Below are 19,536 nucleotides of genomic sequence, written 5' to 3'. Positions count from 1 at the left end.
TAGCCCATTTGCTCAGGGTTACACAAAATGTTTACCTTAAACCTCAAATAGCAGTTGTTACAGGTAGGGAAGTAAATGAGAAATGCTTTTCTGGGAATAAGGAGAAATGGAAGTCATCTCAGCACTGGACAAAAAGTAGAAACCCAGTCCTCAGCCTGAACTAGATGGAATAGGTTCTTGGAAAGACATAATAATAATGGTGAGAAGAGTGACAGCGATCACAAAGTAGCTAGCACTTACGTAGAAGTGCCAGGTACTGCTCTAAGCACTTCATGCTCATTAATTCATTGGAAATACATGCATTAATTCCTTGCAAGACCAGTGTATCATCCTTCCTATTTGACAGTGAAGGAAAGTGAGATACAGACCCACCAAGGAATGTGCCCAAGATTGCAGCACTACTAAGTGAATGACCCAGCGTTCAAATGTTGGAACAGGATTTCAGAAATGTGCTCTTTAGCACTGTACAAAACAAACCTAGCCTTGGATGAGTGAACAGTTGCATGGGTGTTTGGGATGAAAGAGAGAAGGTGAAATAGGAAGAAAGAAGGTGACAGGTGGGCCATGCCCCTGGGAGAAACCTCCATGCTATTGGGAAAGACTGTGACAAGAAAGGATCCAAAAAGGACAGCTGAGGATGGAGATTTCTGATTTTCTATTTCGGTTCTGTCTCACTCACCTAACGCACATTTGTGTGGAAAAGATAAGCGGAAAAGTGAACACCAATATCAGCTTTAAAGTTTTGGTGATGGTAATTTTCCCAGTCTCTCTTTACCATTATGCTAGCTTTTGTGAAGGGAGGGGTGGAAACTGTGTTTCTCAGTTCCCAGAACAATGGCTGGAAAGCAAGAGCTCAATACATCTAAGCCGCATATTAAATGCATGAATAGTTTGGTTCAAAAACCTCCTTAAGAGAGAAAAATCTCCAAGATTACTATAACCTATAAATATGTTTTTATTTACTCTGTTTCCAGTAGAATGTGTAAAGGTAAATTTGCATATTTACCTTATACCTATTAATGTTTCTCTTTCTTACCTCAACTATGAGCCATTTTATTAATATAAAGAAGAATTTCACACATTTATCAAACACCTACTCTAAGGATGACCACTGCTTTATTTGGATTTAATCTTCGTATCAGACCTACAATATAAGTTCTGTTTGAAAAGGTCTCCAACCCAACTGGAATATAAGCATCTAGTGATTATAAATGGGTCTATGTTGTGTCTCTTTACAATGTCAAGAGCTATGTATACTTTCTTTTGCTACATAAGATTAAGAGAAGGGCACCAGGCTGGCTCAGTCAGAAGGGCATGCAACTCCATCTCAGGGTAGTGAGTTCGAGCCCCGTGTTGGGTGTAGAGTTTACTTAGAGATTTTAAATAAAACTTTTTTAAAAAGGAGAGAGAAAATAAGCTTCTGGGTTTTTAGTGCCAAGAACTTTATATATAATAATCTTATTTCACTCAATGGCAAAAAACACCCTTCTAATTGCTTGGGCCAACAACCGTTTCCTATCAATTCTTTCCTTTCCTTTTGACATTTCTTTCAAAAACTACCCAGAATCTTATTACTTCTCATCTCCGTTGCAACTACCTTGAATCTTACAATTCCCCGGCAAGGGTGGCATTATTATCCGTGCGTTAGAGATAAATGGAGTCCTCTCAAGTTTAGGTAATTTTATTTCATGGATGCACAGGGAACTTGAGAGAACAAAGACATCCTGGTTGGGGAAAGCTAACAATAACCAATAACATAATAAATAATTGAGTTAGAAAATAATAGGTGCTATATGAAGAAAAAAATGGACCCAAGAAAAGAATATTATAAGGAGGTGTTATACGCAGGTTAGATTTTCGACAAAATAAGCTAGTCAGGATAAGCTCATTGAGACAAAAACAATAGAACAATCTTGAAAGAAATAGAGCAAGTCGAGCAGATATCTGGGGAAAATTATTCTAGGAAGAGGAAAAAGCTAGAAAGAGGCCTTAAGGGGAAAGTGTGCATGTCTGGCATATTTTAGGAACAGCAAGGAAGCTGGTGTTGCTGTGGCAGAAAGCAAGAGAGATGGTAGGCAGATCAGAGAAGTGACAAGGGCCACTAAGAGCACTGTGAGTGAAACATGGCCCATGGCAGTGTTGTAAGCACAGGAAAAATAAAATCTGAATTTTAGTTTAAAAGGACCACTCTGAGAAGAGGCATCTCTTTACACTGTTGGTAGAAATGTAAATTGGTGCGGCCACTACAGAAAACAGTGTGGAGGTTCCTCAAAAAATTAAAAATAGAACCACCAGATGACCCAGCCCTCTCACCTCTGGGTATTTATCTTTGAGATTAAATCACTCTCAAAGAAAATTAATGAATCTCAATGAAAGTACTTTCAGGTGTGTTACAACAATACTCACAACAGCCAAGATGTGGAAACAACCTAAGTGTCCATCAGTGGATGAATGGATAAACTGGTGTGTGTGTGCGCGTGTGTGTGTGTGTACATATGCACACACACAACAGAAAATTATTCAGCCATAAAGAAAGCAATCTCGCCATTTGAGACAATATGGATGGACCTTATTAAGGGTATTAAGCTAAGTGAAATAAGTCACAGAGAAAAAGACAAATACTATATGATATGACTTATATATGGAATGTGAAGAAAAGGACCACTGTAAGTGCTGTGTTGAGAATAAATGACAGGGGGTAATGAAGAAGCATGAAGAAGAGTTAGGGCAATCCTGCAGATTATAGATTGGTACCTGGGACCAGGGTGATGACAGATCGTAGATGGTCCCTGGGACCAAGGTGGTAACAGCCGAGTTTTGAGAAAAGGAGACTTCTGGATACATGTAAAAGATAAAGTCAGAAGGGCTTTTGACTTGGATGTGGAAGTATGAGAGAAGGAGGGGAGCAATGGCAGCCTAAGATTTGGGGCCTGAGCAACTGGAAAGATGGAGGTGGCATCAACCGATATGAGGGAAGTTGTAAATGAAACAAGTTTAGGAAGAAGATCAGTGGTTTAGTTTTGGACCGATTTAGTTTGAAATTACTATTAGCTATTTAAGTGGAGATGTCAAGGAGAGAGTTGAATACACGACTGGAGTTCAGGAAAGAAGTCTGGAATGGAGCTATAATGTTTTAAACCATCATAAATCTTTTCTTCTGTGAAATTTAGTATACTTTAAGAAGGTGCACAAAAGAAAATTTTACGATTCTATGACTGATCACAAAGTGAACACTCATGCTACCACCACCCACCTGGAAACAAGAGCATTTCCTGAACTGCAGAGTCCCCCATGCCCTTCTTGATAACCGCCTCCTCCCTTCCTCAACAGGCAACTAGTATCCAAATTTTATGGGTGTTCCTTCTTTTGTGACATGTGTATATATGTAAACCTTATATATGTAATGTTAAATCTATTCTAACACAACTGATTTTTTCACTCTTATACAGATGAGCATTTTGGGGATTTAGACTTTTAATTTGGGGACATTAGGAATAATGCTACTAGGAACACTCTGGTCATGCCTCTTGGTCCACACATATGTGAGTTTCTGTTGGGTATATGTAGCTAGAAATAGAATTGCTAGATCATATGGTCAACTTAAACATTTCTTCAACTTAATACATAGTGCCAACTCATTTTCCATGGTGGTTGTATTAATTTATACTCCTATTACATCTTTGTCTCCATTTGGTATTGTTACTCTCTAATTTTAGTCATTTTAGTGATGTCTCCTTCAGTTTTAATCTACATATAAAATTAATTTAATTTCATCTAAAGATACAAAGATATATAAAGACAGCCATAGGGCTGGATGAAATAATCTAAGAAATTAAAGATGAGGTAAGAGATTCAGGAATAAACCCTGGATCCTCCAACATGGAGAAATCAGGAAGAAGAAAAAGAAAAATCAGCAAAGTTACTCACCTTACAAGTAGCAGAACTGAATTTCAGAGCAAGTCTATTCATCCCCAAAGTCCACACTGTCTCAAACATGCTGGGCTGTCTCAGAATTACACTCAAGGAAAATGCAAATAAGTTCAGAGAGGCAGATAACTTGTGTACTTGTCACAGCAGAGTATTCTATGTAAAAATGTTTTCCATTTGCTTTTGTGTGATGAATGAAGTAAGTGGGAGATACATTTTTGAAGGACAGAAAAATATTAAAGGTGTTTGTGGCGTGGGTCTAAAGAAATTATGAAAGCTGATATTAGATTGCTTAAGCTCTTTCATTATAACCAAACATATAGGAAGAAGTAAGTAGGTAAACAACAGGGAGAAAAATGGGGGGGGGAGACTCAGTACTAGCACAGAAATTTTTCATTTTTTTCTTTTAATAGCAGCAACGATTTTACCTATGAAATGGATCTTGCCTTCTTGATTTTAGAGCTTCCTAAAACCAGAAAGAAAGTGTGATACCTTGATTATAATCTGGTCCTGTGATTCTCTGCTATTCTTTAGGGTTCCTCCTTCCCTTCATTTTAGAGTAGAGGTTGTCAAAATTAAATCATGACCTGGGATGATTTTCACCCTCACAGGAAAAATATGTGGAAACTTGTGGTTGCTTTAGAATTCAGTTATAATCACAATCTAACTCAGTTTTTCTCAGTCTTAATCAAGAAAAAATTTTTTCACTAAGATGTTAATAAGCATTTTGAACTAAAAAATGCAGGAGTAAACAAAGTTCTGCAGGCTCTTTACTAAGGTTTTCCAAGAATATTTCTTTTTTTCTTTTAGGATTTTTATTTATTTATTTGAGAAAGAGAGAGTGACTGCAGGAGAGCTAGAGCACAAGCAGGGGAGGCAGAGAGGGAAGGAGAGGGGAGAAGGGGAGGAGGAAGGGGGAAGGGGAGGGGCAAGGGAGAGGAAAGGGGAAGGGGAGGAGAAAGGGGAAGAGGAAAGGAAGGGGAGGGAGAAGGGGAAGGGAAGGGGGAAGGGGAGGTGCAGAGGGAGAAGCCTGAGGAGGGGTTCCATCCTGGGACCCTGGGATCATGACCTGAGCGGAAGGCAGATGCTTAATGACTGAGCCACCCAGGTGCCCCTGAGAACATTTCATAAAATATTTTTCTTCCACCCTACCTTCCTCTTGGTATCAGGTGGAAAATGGTTTTGTAAATAAAACCTGAGTTATTTTCAGTGTTCCATCTGTGTTCAGCTGCCAACTGTCCCCGTCATGTGGCTTTCAAGGAATGTGCACTGTTCCTGATTCTACAGTATCTGCCTAGCACACCATCACTTCTGGCAACATGGCACATGCATCTTGGTTATTCTTGCCTATCTGCCAAATTTTGGCCCACAACCTTACTTTGACCTCTTTGTGTTACTGAGCATCCTAAACATAGAGTGGGCTTATTCTCATCTTCAAATGCATTGTCACCAAAGAGTATTCATGCTAGCCTGAGCCTAGCTTCCTCCCAAGCCACAGTCTCCCCTCTGTTCACATACCTACTATTGGTTCCAGTTTCTTTCTCTATATCCAGGGTTCTTCACATCACAGAATTTTAGAATACTGCTTAGTTTTATTTCACTATATAAGCGTGGTGTCTTACTCCCTGTCCTTTCTCAAAGATGAAAGAAGGAAATTGAATTTATAAATAGGCTTCACGGGAGAGAAAAGACCATATAAAATCTATTTCCTATCCTGCAGGAATTTGCATTCACGATGGGGAGATCAAGTATAAAAAGACTGCAAGTTACATAAAAATGCAAGATTTAAATAACATTTTAAGACCACAAACCAGACACTAGAAGAACCTGTAGAGTTGTGAGCAGTGATGAAATGAAGAGTCAGAAAGAATTTTAAGTGTAAGGGGACAAATGTTAGACTGAAGGAGACTGGGAAGATATGAAGGAGCAGACAATACTTCTGCAGAATCTGGAAGTAAAGATAAAACTGGAGAAATTGAGAGAAAAGAAGAGAGAGCTTATGTTGGAATAATTATATGAACACTATAGGGAAGAAGCCTCAAGAATTTGAGAGGTAGAAGTAGAATACTTTGTCTAGAAGACAGATCATTCTGGTAGGTATGGGTCTTTTTAGATCAGGGCATAGCTCACACTGATAGAGGGGGAGAGACAGACAGAGACACAGAGACAGAGAGACCAAGAGAGAAATGAGAGATGCAGGGCAACAAATCCTCTCATACCAGGACGAACATAAAATAACAGTTCTGCATCACCTTGGGTTTGTAACTTTGGTTCTGGATCTTCATGCTTGTACTTCACTGGACTCCATTAACAAGTTTTCTTGATTTTCTACTTCAGCCCCTCATTGATTCTTCCTGACTTCCGACATTTGTCTCTGTTCCCAAATTTCTGCCCTATCTGGATTGATTCCTCTGCGCCATCCAACACAACGCCACTCCCTATGTGACGAGCCTTGGGGATGCCTCCTTGATGATTAGTTGATGGACAGGCCCACATGGTCTCACACATCAGGAGTCCTGTGGACTTTGGATGTCAGCCTGTTGGCAATGGGCAAGCCACTGAAGACGTTTGAGCAGGAGAAGAGAAAACCAAAATGGACAATTTGCCCTGATGGTGAAATGGGGAGCAGAAAGCAGTGGGCTGTCCACATGGGTTAAAAGATGATGGGAGGAGACCAATTAGTTAAAGTACAATTCAATTTCAAATAACAGGTGTGCCCCTTGTACTTCTAAATAGTCTGATTTCTTCCATTTAACAAAAATCTATATGTGTAGCTTATTATTAGCTGTTCCTACAGCCATTAAAGAGGGCTCTCCATTTCAATGTAGCAAAGCTGCTACTGTGGAGAACAAAGGGAACATCTCGTTATTCAAAATGTATTAAAACAACACATGTATTAACGAAACAAATTTCAGTCCAAATTCAAGCACAGGTCTGCTCTGTTATGAACTGTAGCCCCTACAAGCAGACCTCTTGTGGCTAGTATAGCAGGCCAGGCTATCGTCCTCAAATCCTCAAATCGTTTTTCTCTGAGGCGGTGCGAGGTGCGTCTGTGCCTGTGATGCGTCAGTTAGGATGAATACAGGGATTGTTTACTAGGGTAACTAGCAAAGCGCCATTATTATTGTCAGCGAAATTGCTACTCAAGAGACTAAAGCTGCAACTAATCCATATAAGGATACAGAGAGCAAGAGTAGGCATAGAGTAAGTAGAGAGACAATGACACATTTACAATATTCAACCCAAATCACATTTTCCTATAACCCATTGAAAGATCTGCCATTAACTCTCCCCTACACTACTAAGGTGAACTGCCTTAGGTGGAGCTGTGGGAGAGGGGGAAGGGAAGGAGGGAAGGAAGGAGGACAGCAAGCAAGGGATTTAATGACATTGGAATATCTTGGGCACTATAATTCACGGTATTTAATATTTTCTAATATCCATGTAACAGCCCTCTGAGGTAATTTTAAATAATGTCATTTTATTTTTGGATGGGGAAAACAGAGACTCAGAGTTTGAGTGGCCCCTGCAAGTTCAAATGCTATTAAGGACAAGTAGTTAAAGATAAATTATCCATTTATGTTACATGCATTATCTGGCACTTATCATGTGTGAGGTTTTGTTATACATACATACTCAAGTATGAGTCGTTGCAGTTAGTATTGGTGTTATCCTTATTTACAGATGAGAAAACACAAGTCTGGGTTTCTGCATGCCCAAGCCTCTGGTTCACATTGTTCTCATAATTTCTACGCTGAGGCGTCATCTTACAGATCCAGGGCAGGTGGAGAACATGGGATGTGAGCGGTCTAGTGCACGATGGTTCAAAGCACAGGATGTGGTGGAGGCTGACTCCTGCAGGGCAACCACAGGTTCTGGGTTCCTGCACGAGTTACTCAGCCTCCCCAAGACTCGCTTCTCTCCTCTGTAATCTAAGGAAAATCATCCCAGCTACACTGCAGTGTCTTGGAGGATCCCATGAAATAATGTGCAGAAAGCACTTAGAACAGAATCAGGCACATTAAAGACTCGAAAATTTACATTATTTTCATTGGGGGTAAGAAACTGAAAGAGACATAGTTTGGACAGAACGAAAATCATCCCTCCTGGTGCGTGTCCACAGGCTTCAGCACAGGCAACACTGACATGTTTCTCATTTTAAAGCGTGTGAAGAGAAAGTATGGAGTGATCAACGCTCTAAGGTTTCCTTCTCCCTTCAGTAAGTAACTACCCAAACACCCAAGCAATGCCTTCCCTGTACAAGCCATCTTCTGAACAAAGACCTTCGCCTACCACATAACTCATCAAACCACTTAAAAATCCTTGTATGGTGTCTCATTTTGAGTCCACCAATTTTCTCTACAATCTTGTTCTAGTTCAAGTCAAGATTTTTTTCCCTGGGATTCTCAACCTTGTGCATCTCCGATTCCCTTCTCAATACAACATCCTTAGCTTCCTCCAACGTCCTCCAGCCTGCTCCATGCTTCATGCACACTCCAGGGAGAATCTGGCACATACTGCTCTCTCTCTGATACATTTGGCAGTGACGGGAAGCTCAAGTACCTGCAAGTGTGGAAACCAGAACAGCTCCTATTCCAATGCTAATGTGATGCTGTTGGCAGAGCAGACAGAAAGGGCAGGACGGATTACCTAGCACAATTGTCAGTAGTGACACTTAACTGGTGCCCACTGATGAACCAGAAGAGCAGATGGCACTGCTCGGGGATGGTCCTCAGAGAGCTGCCATTTATGAGCAAAACCCAAGGGGTTGAGTTGAGAACATTGCTGGACCTTGTAAATAACAGCCAGATTCAGGGATCAGAGACTTTCAGACATGCTTGTAAGCAATGCAGAGGATGGCCCTCCATCAGAGAACATACACTCATGATGCCACCACATTGCAAAGACACACACACACACACACACACACACACACACACACACACACACACAATAATCACCCTCAGCAGCCTAGCTTCCAATTAAGAGAAGCAGAATTTATGCTGGTTTATAAGAGGCAGCATGGTTCAATGGGAAAACCCATCATCCTTGAAGTCAGGAGGCTTCTGGTTCCAGTGCTGTAGCTGAGCAGCTAAGCCACCTATAGGAGGTTCCTCTCACTTCTTGAGCCACAGTGCACATTGTTTTCAAAATACCATGTGTGCATCTCTCCCTTTGCACCTACCCCATTGCACGACAGTTCTCTGTTCTCACATCCCTTTCACACTGCTAGACAGGGTGAGGGTTGTCATTCTTGGTAATAGTTCTGGGCCTTTCATAGGTCTAGGCACACAGACCACACACATGCAAGACACACACAGACACACACACACACCCTCCATTCTTATTAAATAAAAGACAGAGAAGGTTATTTCCCATTTGTAACCTGGAGTTTCTTTGAATTACTCTGTAATATACACATATAGAGAAAATATTCTCCCTAAAACAGATCAGCACCCAAGAGATTTCAAAAATCCACCTGATATATCCAGCACCCCATTTACTTTCTTCATTAACATAATTCCAGTTTTTAATGATTTCTTATTACTGTGTTACTTGATTTTGTCAAGCTGAGGGGCTTGTCATCACTTCCCTATGTGGTTGAGGCCCCCACAGGTCTCAGAATGAACCAGAACGCAAGATGTCCTTGGTGCCTAAACCTTGTTGGGTCAGAACATCCCATCCTCCCCCGGCTGTACCTCATCAGGGTAACACTCTCTATAGTTTCTATATAAAATTAAAATTTGCCATGTACTTTGGTGTCTATGATTTTGTCTGATGTCTGAAATATATCTATAAAGATTCAGCTGAAGTCAGAACTCAGGTTCATTGTACCATCTCCTCAAGAAATACAATGAAAACTCTCAGCGTGGGAAAATGAAAATAGTGTGAGCACTGAACTGAAAGATGTGTGGGGGCCTCGGGCTCATCATTTCGTATCTCTGTGTCTCTGGGCACATTACTTTTTTCTGTGGGCCCAGTTTTCTCATGTATGAAGTGCAGACACTAATGTCTACCTCACAAGGCTGAGATGAGGAGTAAATGGGGTCAGGTGAATGCAACAGATCATTGGCCATTGAGGCTCCAAAGTGAATGGGTACGTGTAAGGCACCCAGCAGCATAGGGGTAGTCAGGGATCAATACAAGTTCATTAATCTCCAGGCCCTTTTTCTGATAAGGACATAGGATGGTACTAAGTCTTTTTTTTTATCAGTTTAAAATCTATAGAGTGCTTATAATCGTGGAAATATTGTTCATCAACATCTTTTACCCGAATTACACTTTCACTCGTTATTTGAGCCAGTGGCTCCCAATTTACTTTTCTACTGAAACTTACTTGGACCTCTTGGCCAATTCTTGCTGACAGGATTGTGGTGAGTGATGATGTGCAGTATGATTAGGGTTTTGACAATTAAGGGTGAGAGCAGAGGGCTGCCAAGTCTTGAAATCTTTTAATTTTTCCCTGTTTATTTTTTCTTTTGCTTTTGCAATTCAGAGGGTTCAAATAACACATGGTCATGACATGGCAATTATTCAGCTTTGTCAGATCCAAAGTTCTGCTAATGAGGTAAAACACAGAGCCTTAGGGACAGGGATGATGCACTTGATTGTTTGCCTTGATTTAATTCATCAGATAAAGGCTCGATTTTCTACCTGCTTATACCAGTTCATTGTGGTTGAAGGAATTGGTTTTGTGCTGCTTCCTGTTTACCTCAGAAAATATTGTTATTGCTTTCATTTTATAAAATCCTGCTTCACAAAACTCAATCTATAAAACAGACAAATTGCAGGAGAGTGTGGGGCAGAGTAGGATTGCCTATTTTACAAATGAGTTTCCTCTTAATAAAAAAATTCACAACGGATGCATTCTAATGAATTCTGAGCCCCCTAAAACTTTTTATGCTTTCAGCTTATTTGCTTTGTTTGGTCTTAGTTTTCACAGTTTTCTGAGACAGTTTGAAAGCGTGACTCAGGGGAGATTTTTCCAAATGTCCCCAAAGATACCAAGTTATCAAGAGCCCTCCATTATTGTGATAGCCCTCACATGGCTTTTTCTCTTTGCGTGCCCTGTTCCTGTTAAATTCTCTTCCTCTCCACCCCCCACTTTCTCTGTACTTTTCCTTCTCAACTTCAAGAAATCCTGTTCATCCCTTAATACACAATTCAAGTATCACCTCTGCTGAGATTCCTTCTCAGATTTTACATACAGATTTAGCCATCGCTTACCCTGAGCTTCCAGAGTTCTTAGTCAGAGGCCTACTATAAACATCAGTTTGTAGTATACAATATATTTCCCCCCATGAGAGGGTAAGGTCCCAGAGGGCAGGGGTCATGGCTGGAATAGCAGTGAGGAACACCACCCTCTCTCAACTATTTCAAACATATTTCACCCCTGATAAAATTTCACCAAGGTAATTCCAAAATGTGTCCTAGGGAGTGGAGAAGTCTATGTCAATCTCATCTGATATTCGAACACGTTATCTACTTTTCTCACGAAATCTGATGGATAACAATTTCGAGTTAGAAAACGTGAGTTACTTTCCTGTTTCTTACTTCCTTCTGTATCCTCTTGGACAAAAATCAATAATTCTGTGCCTCGGATGCCTTGTCTGAACACAGGGAATAGATGACCTGCTAGCCTCAAATTATTTTATCCTCAATTCAGGTCATAAAACAGAGGAGGAAAAATCTATCTTGGAAAGTAAGATCTTATTATTATTGGATAAGATCTGATGAATAATTTGAGTCTGAGCTGGAAGAACCAGACGGGAATGCAGGGGAAGAAAGCAGACACTAGCCATGCTCTGTCATGGAGCAAAAGCCCTTATGTTTCAAACTACAGAGACAGCGAAATGTTCATGTTTAAAACAGCTACAAGGATTGCTTCGACTCCATTAAATTCTTAAACCACAGCTGTGAGATTTTATTATTTTTCTTTGTTTTGAGGGAGGGGAGGGGATGGTAGGCAATGGAACAAAAAGATGGAGGCTTGAATGTGCCTAATTCACACCAAATTCATTGGGTAATTGATCCAATTTTTATTTACAATACCCTGTGTAAAAACTTGGATATGGAGTAAAAACAGATTCAAGGGGTTCAGGAGGGTTGTATTGCAGATGTGACTCTGCCACAATTGTGGCATGAATTTGGCAAGTCCCTTCAACTTCCCGGGTCTGGGTTCCTCCATCTTTCAAATAGGGTGGGGACTCTTTCTTGTTTATCCTGTTTTCTCAGTATTTATAACACTCTTGGATAATATTAGGTATAACTTTAAATTACATAAATGTAAATGTGATAAAGATATTTTATTTATAAATAACGTGTTTGTGTACTTTTATTTAAAGATATGTTTGTGTACTTTTATTTAAAGATAAAAAAGGTATAGATACATAAATAAGAATGTTAGTCTAGATGGTAGAAATTTCTTTTAGATATAACATTCAAGAGGTAGAGAATGCATTACCAACAGGCCTATTTTCTTTCTTTCTTTCTCGTTTTGTTTTTTTTTTTAGAGAGAGCGAGAGCATGGGGGTTAGGGAGGAGCAGAGGGAGAGAGAGGGTCCCAAGCAAGCTCTATGCTCAGCGTAGAGCCACACGTGGGGTGCCACCTCAAGACCCTGAGATCATGACCTGAGCTAAAACCAAGAGTCAGATACTTAACCAACTGAGCCACCCAGGCGCCCTATTTTCTTCTTGATAGTAAGTGGTAGAACTCTTTGCTCTTCCTTCTAGGGCGTTAAATAGAATGTAGAAGAGTCAGGTAAAACGTCACAGAAATCTATTATTACCTCCATGACCAAGCACAAGTGGTCACCCTGGGACTCAGTTTTTCTGTTTGCAAATTGGCCACAGCTATTTAGATTGTGGAGATTGGAGATGAGCATGAAAACCATGTTTCCATATCTGCCACAGGAATGTTCACTTCCTTCTTGCTTCCTCTCTATGGGAACTAGCACAGGGCCCATGCATAGTACTTGCTCAATAACTTGTTGATTGGTGGTTTGAGATTTCTCAGGCGCAGTACAGTTATTTGCCCATACATTTTAAATCTTGTGGGAATTCCTGTTTCAGTGAAGTTGCAAATCCTTCCAAAATTTCCTACTCACCAAAGGATGTCTTAGTAAAATATGGATACGGGGGAAAAAAAAAAAAAAAAAAACTAATTTCACAGTAAGCATAGACAATCTCCAAGATTCTGTTCATTTAAAAATTATGGTTCTAGTAAATTGAGTTTCTCATTTATGTTCAAGGCAGACTCAGAATGACTCAGAATTAGAAACAGATGATAGCTTGATACATCTTCTTTCGTTTCTTCAGAACAGCAGATATCTCCTTGAAATCCCTTCATACAACCCATCTTAATAGGTTTGTACAATTCTTTCACATAAACCATTGAAATTGTGGGAAGAAAAGTAATTTGGGGCTCTGTTGTTCCAGATATTCAGCAATACAAAAAGTGGCTTTTTTATTTAAAAAAATTAGTTCATTTGAAAAAAAACATTTTAACTTTCAAAAGAGGTTAATGTTGAGAATCAGTGCCTGAATATTTATATACTGTTAACACCAAATGAATCACAGGGGCAAAGCTCAAGAGGAAGATGTGACTCCATCACTCTGATTCCCAACGTTTAGCCACAAAGACGGCATTTTTTGGACCTGGAATTGTCCTATGAATTATATTCTCTCTAAAGTAACAGCACAACAGAACTAATAACCCTCTTTTATTCTTAACCATCTCAGAGGTGAGCTGGCTAGTCCTGTGTTAATCACACTGAAAAAGTTTTGCTCAACTATTTAATATACACAGTGAAGGTGAGAGCAACCCAGAATTTTGTTATGTCAACAATTTCTGCCAACATTTCATTATGTCAAAAATGTCTGGTTATTGGGAAGGTGACAATGATTAGTCAGTACAAATAGTATATGGGGAAGGTCAAAACACTAGACATAATACCACCTCCAGGGTAAGTATATTGCTTAAGGATACCCTATCCTACAGCTTCTCTCTCCGCAGTCCAGCTCCATGGAATAGATGACTAAAAACCAGTCACTCTATTCCCACATCCCCCAAGTTCCTGGGGAAACGGGAAAATACCCAGGCAGCAAGCAAAGGTAATCCACAGGCACGCTGTGGGGCTTTTGCAGCATCTCTCTGACCTCACAGACTGCTGGTAGCATTTCCTTTGACTCCTCTCCTGCCTTCTTCTTAGACCTGTTTCTCTCCTATTTTCTTCTCACATTGTTCTTCCTCCTTGTATCTGACTATATTCTTTCAAAAGCTACTTTTATTTTGCATGGATTATTTTCTCTTTATCCTTCCTCCTTCTTTCCCTCCCTCCCTAATCCTCACCTATTTTGATTCTTCCCCTTCGTCGCTTCTCGGCCTTTTGCTAAGATCAAGTGTGATTCTTCCCCCTTCAAAGCATTACATTAAAAAAAAGAAGAAGAAAAGGAAAATTCCTCATTCTTACCCAGCTGCAAAGTTTTTTACTTCACATTTCCTTATGAGAAGAGATGAGTTATTTTTCTCACTTAGACCAAGCCTTTAGTGATTGACCAAATTCAGATTCACCTATTTCTTTTCTTTTTATAGTAATCCCTCATGGTGTTTTTTTTTTAGGGGGGTGATGTGGGGGGGCATTCAATTTTATGTCTCTTCCTCTTTTTCTAACCTCTTTACCTTTGTTGTTTCCTAGAGTCTCACTCCCTATTCTCCTTTCTTTTTTTTTTTTTTTAAAGATTTTATTTATTTATTTGAGAGAGAGAGAATGAGAGATAGAGAGCACGAGAGGGAAGAGGGTCACAGGGAGAAGCAGACCCCCTGCTGAGCAGGGAGCCCGATGCGGGACTCGATCCCGGGACTCCAGGATCATGACCCGAGCCGAAGGCAGTCGCTTAACCAACTGAGCCACCCAGGCGCCCCCTATTCTCCTTTCTTTACTGATCAACTTTCTTACCACCTGTGGACTCACTACCAAACCTTGCAACTTTTTTGGGGTGGGGATATTTCTTACACCAAGAATGTTGGCCTCAACTTTGAATCTTTTTGTCAAGCACAAAACTATGGAAGATATATATATATTATATATATGTATATATAAAGGTATATATATACATATATATACTATATATACATATTTTGTCCATGTTAACTCTAATATTTCTTCTGGCATCCCCACAGATGTATCCCTCATGGGGATCTTTTTGAATTTATATAAAAAGTTATATTTACTTTTTTATTTTCTAGTGATAACCATAGCCCCAAGATAGTCACCTTTTGATCAGCCTCAAACACTGTTACCTATCTATTGTTTGAATTTGTTATATTTGGCCTTTTGAGCCCCTCAAGAAACCTGACCACTGACAACTTCTGCTGTGGTTTTTTTTTTTTTTAAATGTAGCAAAACAAATTTACCAGTCTTTACCTCCATTAGCATCCCATATCCCTTTAAGCATGTAGCTTTCTCTTCTAAACCTGTTAACCACAAAATTTGGTTTGATCACCCTGCACAGGTCCCACAAAGAATACCATTCCTTCAACCCCTGTCACTTTCAAAAACCAACTTTCCTCATGAGGCTTTCAAAGACCGCACCATACTATGTTAGATCAGAGACAAGGAAAAGGGGACAGGAATATCCCAATCCAAGAAACAAACACAACAGTCAGCACTAATAATCCTTCCTGTGTGTCTGTGTTTGCGTATGTGTGTTTCATTGACTATCATAGCACCTCTTGCTTCATGTGAGTATTTTTGAGAACAGGAGCATATTTTCCCGATACCATGGCTATTTCATAAATATCATGTTATTAACTTTAAAAAGGACATATAAATTATGATCAAATATCACCCAGCAAGAAATCAAAGGAAAAAAATGTTCTTTAAGTTCTATACATTATCACTGGCTGTCTTTTCATTCTGACTCGTCTACATCTCTTCAGCAGTCCTTATTACTTTTAAACATCCTGTCAGATACTTGTGTTTAACTGCTACAGCTAGCTAGCCCCCCACGACGTTATTATTATCATTATTATCAGTATTCACTCTATAGAGTTGCCTCTCCAGAGCTCCCTCCTTCCCCAGCATTTGGAATTAAAACTTACCGCTTTTACCAACTCCCCCAGCTCCCAGCATTACCACCTTGTACTCTCTGGACCCTCCTGATGCACGGCTGGGGGAGCAGCTGGCTTCGTTTTCTACCTCCATCTTACCCGAGAGACGGGAGGAGAAAAAAGAAAGAAAAAGTCGCCCGCCCGTGTCAGGTGCTCGCTCAGATACTAAGCAACTCTAAAACTGTGTCAAAAGAAAGGTTTAGTACGAGGTAAGAACCATCAGCGTCGGGCTCGCTGCTGGTCCTCTTGCTCGAACGGGTCTCATAGCAACCACTTCAATTGCCTCCAATAAAAATCTGCCTTTTACATCCCCTCCTCCTTCCTATCCTTCACTCTGGCGTCTCCCACGATTTCTCTCATTCTCTGTCTCTGTCTCTGTTTGTTGGTTTTTTCTCCCCCTTTTCCTCCTCCGTTTCTTTCTTCATTCCCCTTCCTCACTCTCTCTCTCCTTTCTCTCTCCTGCCCCCTGCATGGTCGCTGTTGTTAGAAGCACGCATTTGGCTACTTTCCAGGCTGCTCGAATCTGAGACTTAGAAGATGCTATGTCTCACAGGCTGACTTCTGTAGCTACAGCTTCAAAAACACTATTTTCTTTTAATCAGAGTCAATTAATTAAGAAAGATGTCTGTTGCTTATCTCCTTGCTTCCATCTTCTTGCACGGTTTTCATTCTGGGAAAAGAGATGTTACCAACTGAGAAGAAAAAAACCCCAGTAACTCAGGGCTCTTAAAGATGGGTCTTTAGTGTTGTTGAAATAATAGCTGGCTACCAGAAATTGTTTCAGCTCACTTGACAGCTGCAGTTCTAACATAAGGAGGTATTTATATTAGGTCATTGTCATGTTTGGACAGGGATCATCCTTGTTTACAGTAGTTAAGGATAATCTAAAACAAAAGGATTCTGCCAAGCATGAAAGAGATGCTTAATAAATATTTTTGCTGACAATTATCGCAGTATTAAAGATCCAAGAAGATTCTTTTTCAAATGTTCAAACTCCTACCTCTTATTTGAATTCTTTCAAATTCTGCTCTTCTCTACTTAATCTGTTTTTCTTTGAAAAATTATTAAATTATAGAGGTCTTATAATGCTTTCAGTAATCACTAATTGTCATAGTCAGACCCTGTCTTTCAAACAAGTGATTATGATGTTCTGTAGGTTTATTGTCTATTTTCTGACTGTGAAATTGTATCATGATTAGATGCAGTCAAGTGTTTGGTATACATAGACTTATCTTTCTGTTTAGATGTTAAGATCTTCTAGGAAAGGAACTGTATTTAATCAGTTCCTTATGACTCTAGAGTGTATGACCAAGTACTGGACACAGGAGATGCTCAACATATTTTTGTTGGTAATTGGAGAGGTAACAAATAGTCATAGCCAAGAGCACAGGTTCTGGAACCTGATGCTTGTGTTCAGGTCTGGACTCAGCCACTTAATAGCTGTGTGACCTTGGGTAAGTGACTTCACCTCTCTGTGCCTCAGTTTCTTCATCTATAAAATGGTTTATTAAACCCTACTCTATTAACTCATTAAGTGAGTTGAATGTTTGCACAGTGCTTTAAACGGTGTCTGGCAAATTGTAAGCACTATTTAATTGTATGATATGATTATGATTATTTTGAGTTAATAGTGCTCCCGGCCCACTGTTTATAAGCACTCACCAGAAGAGAAAATTATCTCAAGTGTTTACTTGCCATCTACATGCCTTCTTTGCTAAAGTGTCTGTTCAAAATAGATATATCAAGATGTTTGTTTCTTCATTACTGAGTTTTGATAGTTCTTTATATATTCTATATAAGTGTTTTATCAGATATATGTTCTGCAAATATTTCCCCCTGGTCTGTGGCTCTTCTACAGCGTCTTTCAAAGGGCAAAAGTTTTAAATTTTGATGGAGCCCAATTTGTGTTTTCCCTCCAAGCTTTAAAAATGAACCTTCCTCCCGGACACTCCCATCAGACACCCTGCTTGTATCACTCTTATCCTCAACAAGGTCAATATCATTCTCGGTCTCTGCAGGGAGAATGTCACCCTCCAAGTTCTAGCTTTAGTTCAGCCTCTTCTTGTGTTTAACCTCTGTGCCTGAAGAGTCCTACAACTTATCCTCCCTGAGGACAGTCTCCCTGTCCTTTCCCCTTTTACACTACTCAATTCATTCTGTATACTAATGTCAGGGAAATCTACCGAAAATGTCAACCTGACCAATCCTATTGTACACATATTCATGAATCAAATGCCTAAATAACACAATCTAATAGCCTAAAATGGCACATAGGAACACAAAGCATTTATTCCCGTCTTGTGTCCTTACACTCCATAGAACAGAGTCAGGCAAAGTGGGCTACTTGCCTTTCTTCCAACAAAACTGTCATTTCCATAATTGGATCTAATAAAGAACTGTAGCTGTGGTATAATTATCCTTTAACTGATTCATTGAAACTTTATTCCTCAATGAAAAGAGATATGCAAACAGTAGCATTTTGATTCAAGGTCTTTCTGGGTTTTGTTTCTACTTCTGGTGCAAAATTCTTATGACCTTGAGCAAATCACTTGTGCCTCTGGCTATCTGTTCCACCATCTGTTACTCTGTTTTCCATGTCAGCCATTCTGATTTGGTGGTAAAACACAGGGATTGTCATGCCAGCTGTGTCCTTGGTGTTCTTTTTTACAATTATTTTAATATTGGTTAAGAGGAAAGAGCCCATGGAAATGTCTTTTAACGGTAAATAGATGAATGGCTTGTCAAATATCAGCGGGCATTGTGAGAGGGAAATTTAGTGAGTTAGCCTTCTCCTCAATGTTTAATGCATCTGTCCATACTCCTCAAATGGAAGTCAGCAAGATTTTTCCCTATTTACATGGAAGATGAAAAACATGAAGGGCAGGGGGTACTTTCCCAGTATAAAGCTTTCTTTGTCTACCTCTTTTTTGAAATTCTAAGGTACTCCACTCTAATCCCTTCTCTTGAGTTACTAAGGGCCACAAAACTCCTGACGTTTGAACTCTGAAGCATTCTAATGCTACTGATCTTCAGTTTTGGTTAGTGAACTTTTGTGAATTTGCATGCCTGGTTCCTTAACCTGTGCACCCAGAAGTCTAAGGGGGTGTATGTTCACATGTGTGCATGTGTGTTTGCATGTCAGAAATGATGGGGAAGAGGGAGGGAGAGAAAGGGAAAGGGAAAGGAAGGAGGGGTGAAGAGAGAAAGGTATCTTCCAGGTGTATACATGAAATTGAAATGCAATAGTTAAGTAACTAAAGTCATTACATGGCAGATTACTAAACTCTTAGGAAAATCATTAAATGATTGAAGTTTATATTTGCTTCCTCTAACCTACCTTGGCACTTGCCATCCTTTTTGAATGTCATGTGATTCCCTTTGAGTGCTCATGTCCATCAGATGAAGGCCTAGGTGTTCCCCGTTTTTTCAGAGCCACTCAGCTCCCTGAGCAAGATCCAAGTAAATTCCACCTCATTTCTGTCAGCTGCTGCTCACCT

The 19,536-nt window shown here is 39.9% G+C and overlaps 1 protein-coding gene across 1 annotated transcript in view; it reads right to left on the bottom strand.

The window, feature by feature from the left end:
- The window catches only part of RIT2 (Ras like without CAAX 2), a 388,510-nt gene extending 372,377 nt beyond the window's left edge, over positions 1-16,133 (bottom strand). The window contains exon 1 of the mRNA XM_028098362.2: positions 16,031-16,133. Within this exon, the coding sequence (XP_027954163.1) occupies positions 16,031-16,133 (103 nt within the window). The remainder of the gene's footprint in view (positions 1-16,030) is intronic.
- Between the last annotated feature and the right edge of the window lie 3,403 nt (positions 16,134-19,536).

The sequence above is a fragment of the Eumetopias jubatus genome, unplaced genomic scaffold, assembly GCF_037043125.1.
Source record: "Eumetopias jubatus isolate StellerSeaLion01/CBP00866 unplaced genomic scaffold, mEumJub1_p1.0 scaffold_16, whole genome shotgun sequence".
Classification (NCBI taxonomy): Eukaryota; Metazoa; Chordata; class Mammalia; order Carnivora; family Otariidae; genus Eumetopias; species Eumetopias jubatus.
This window is presented reverse-complemented; position numbering and strand designations above follow the sequence as displayed.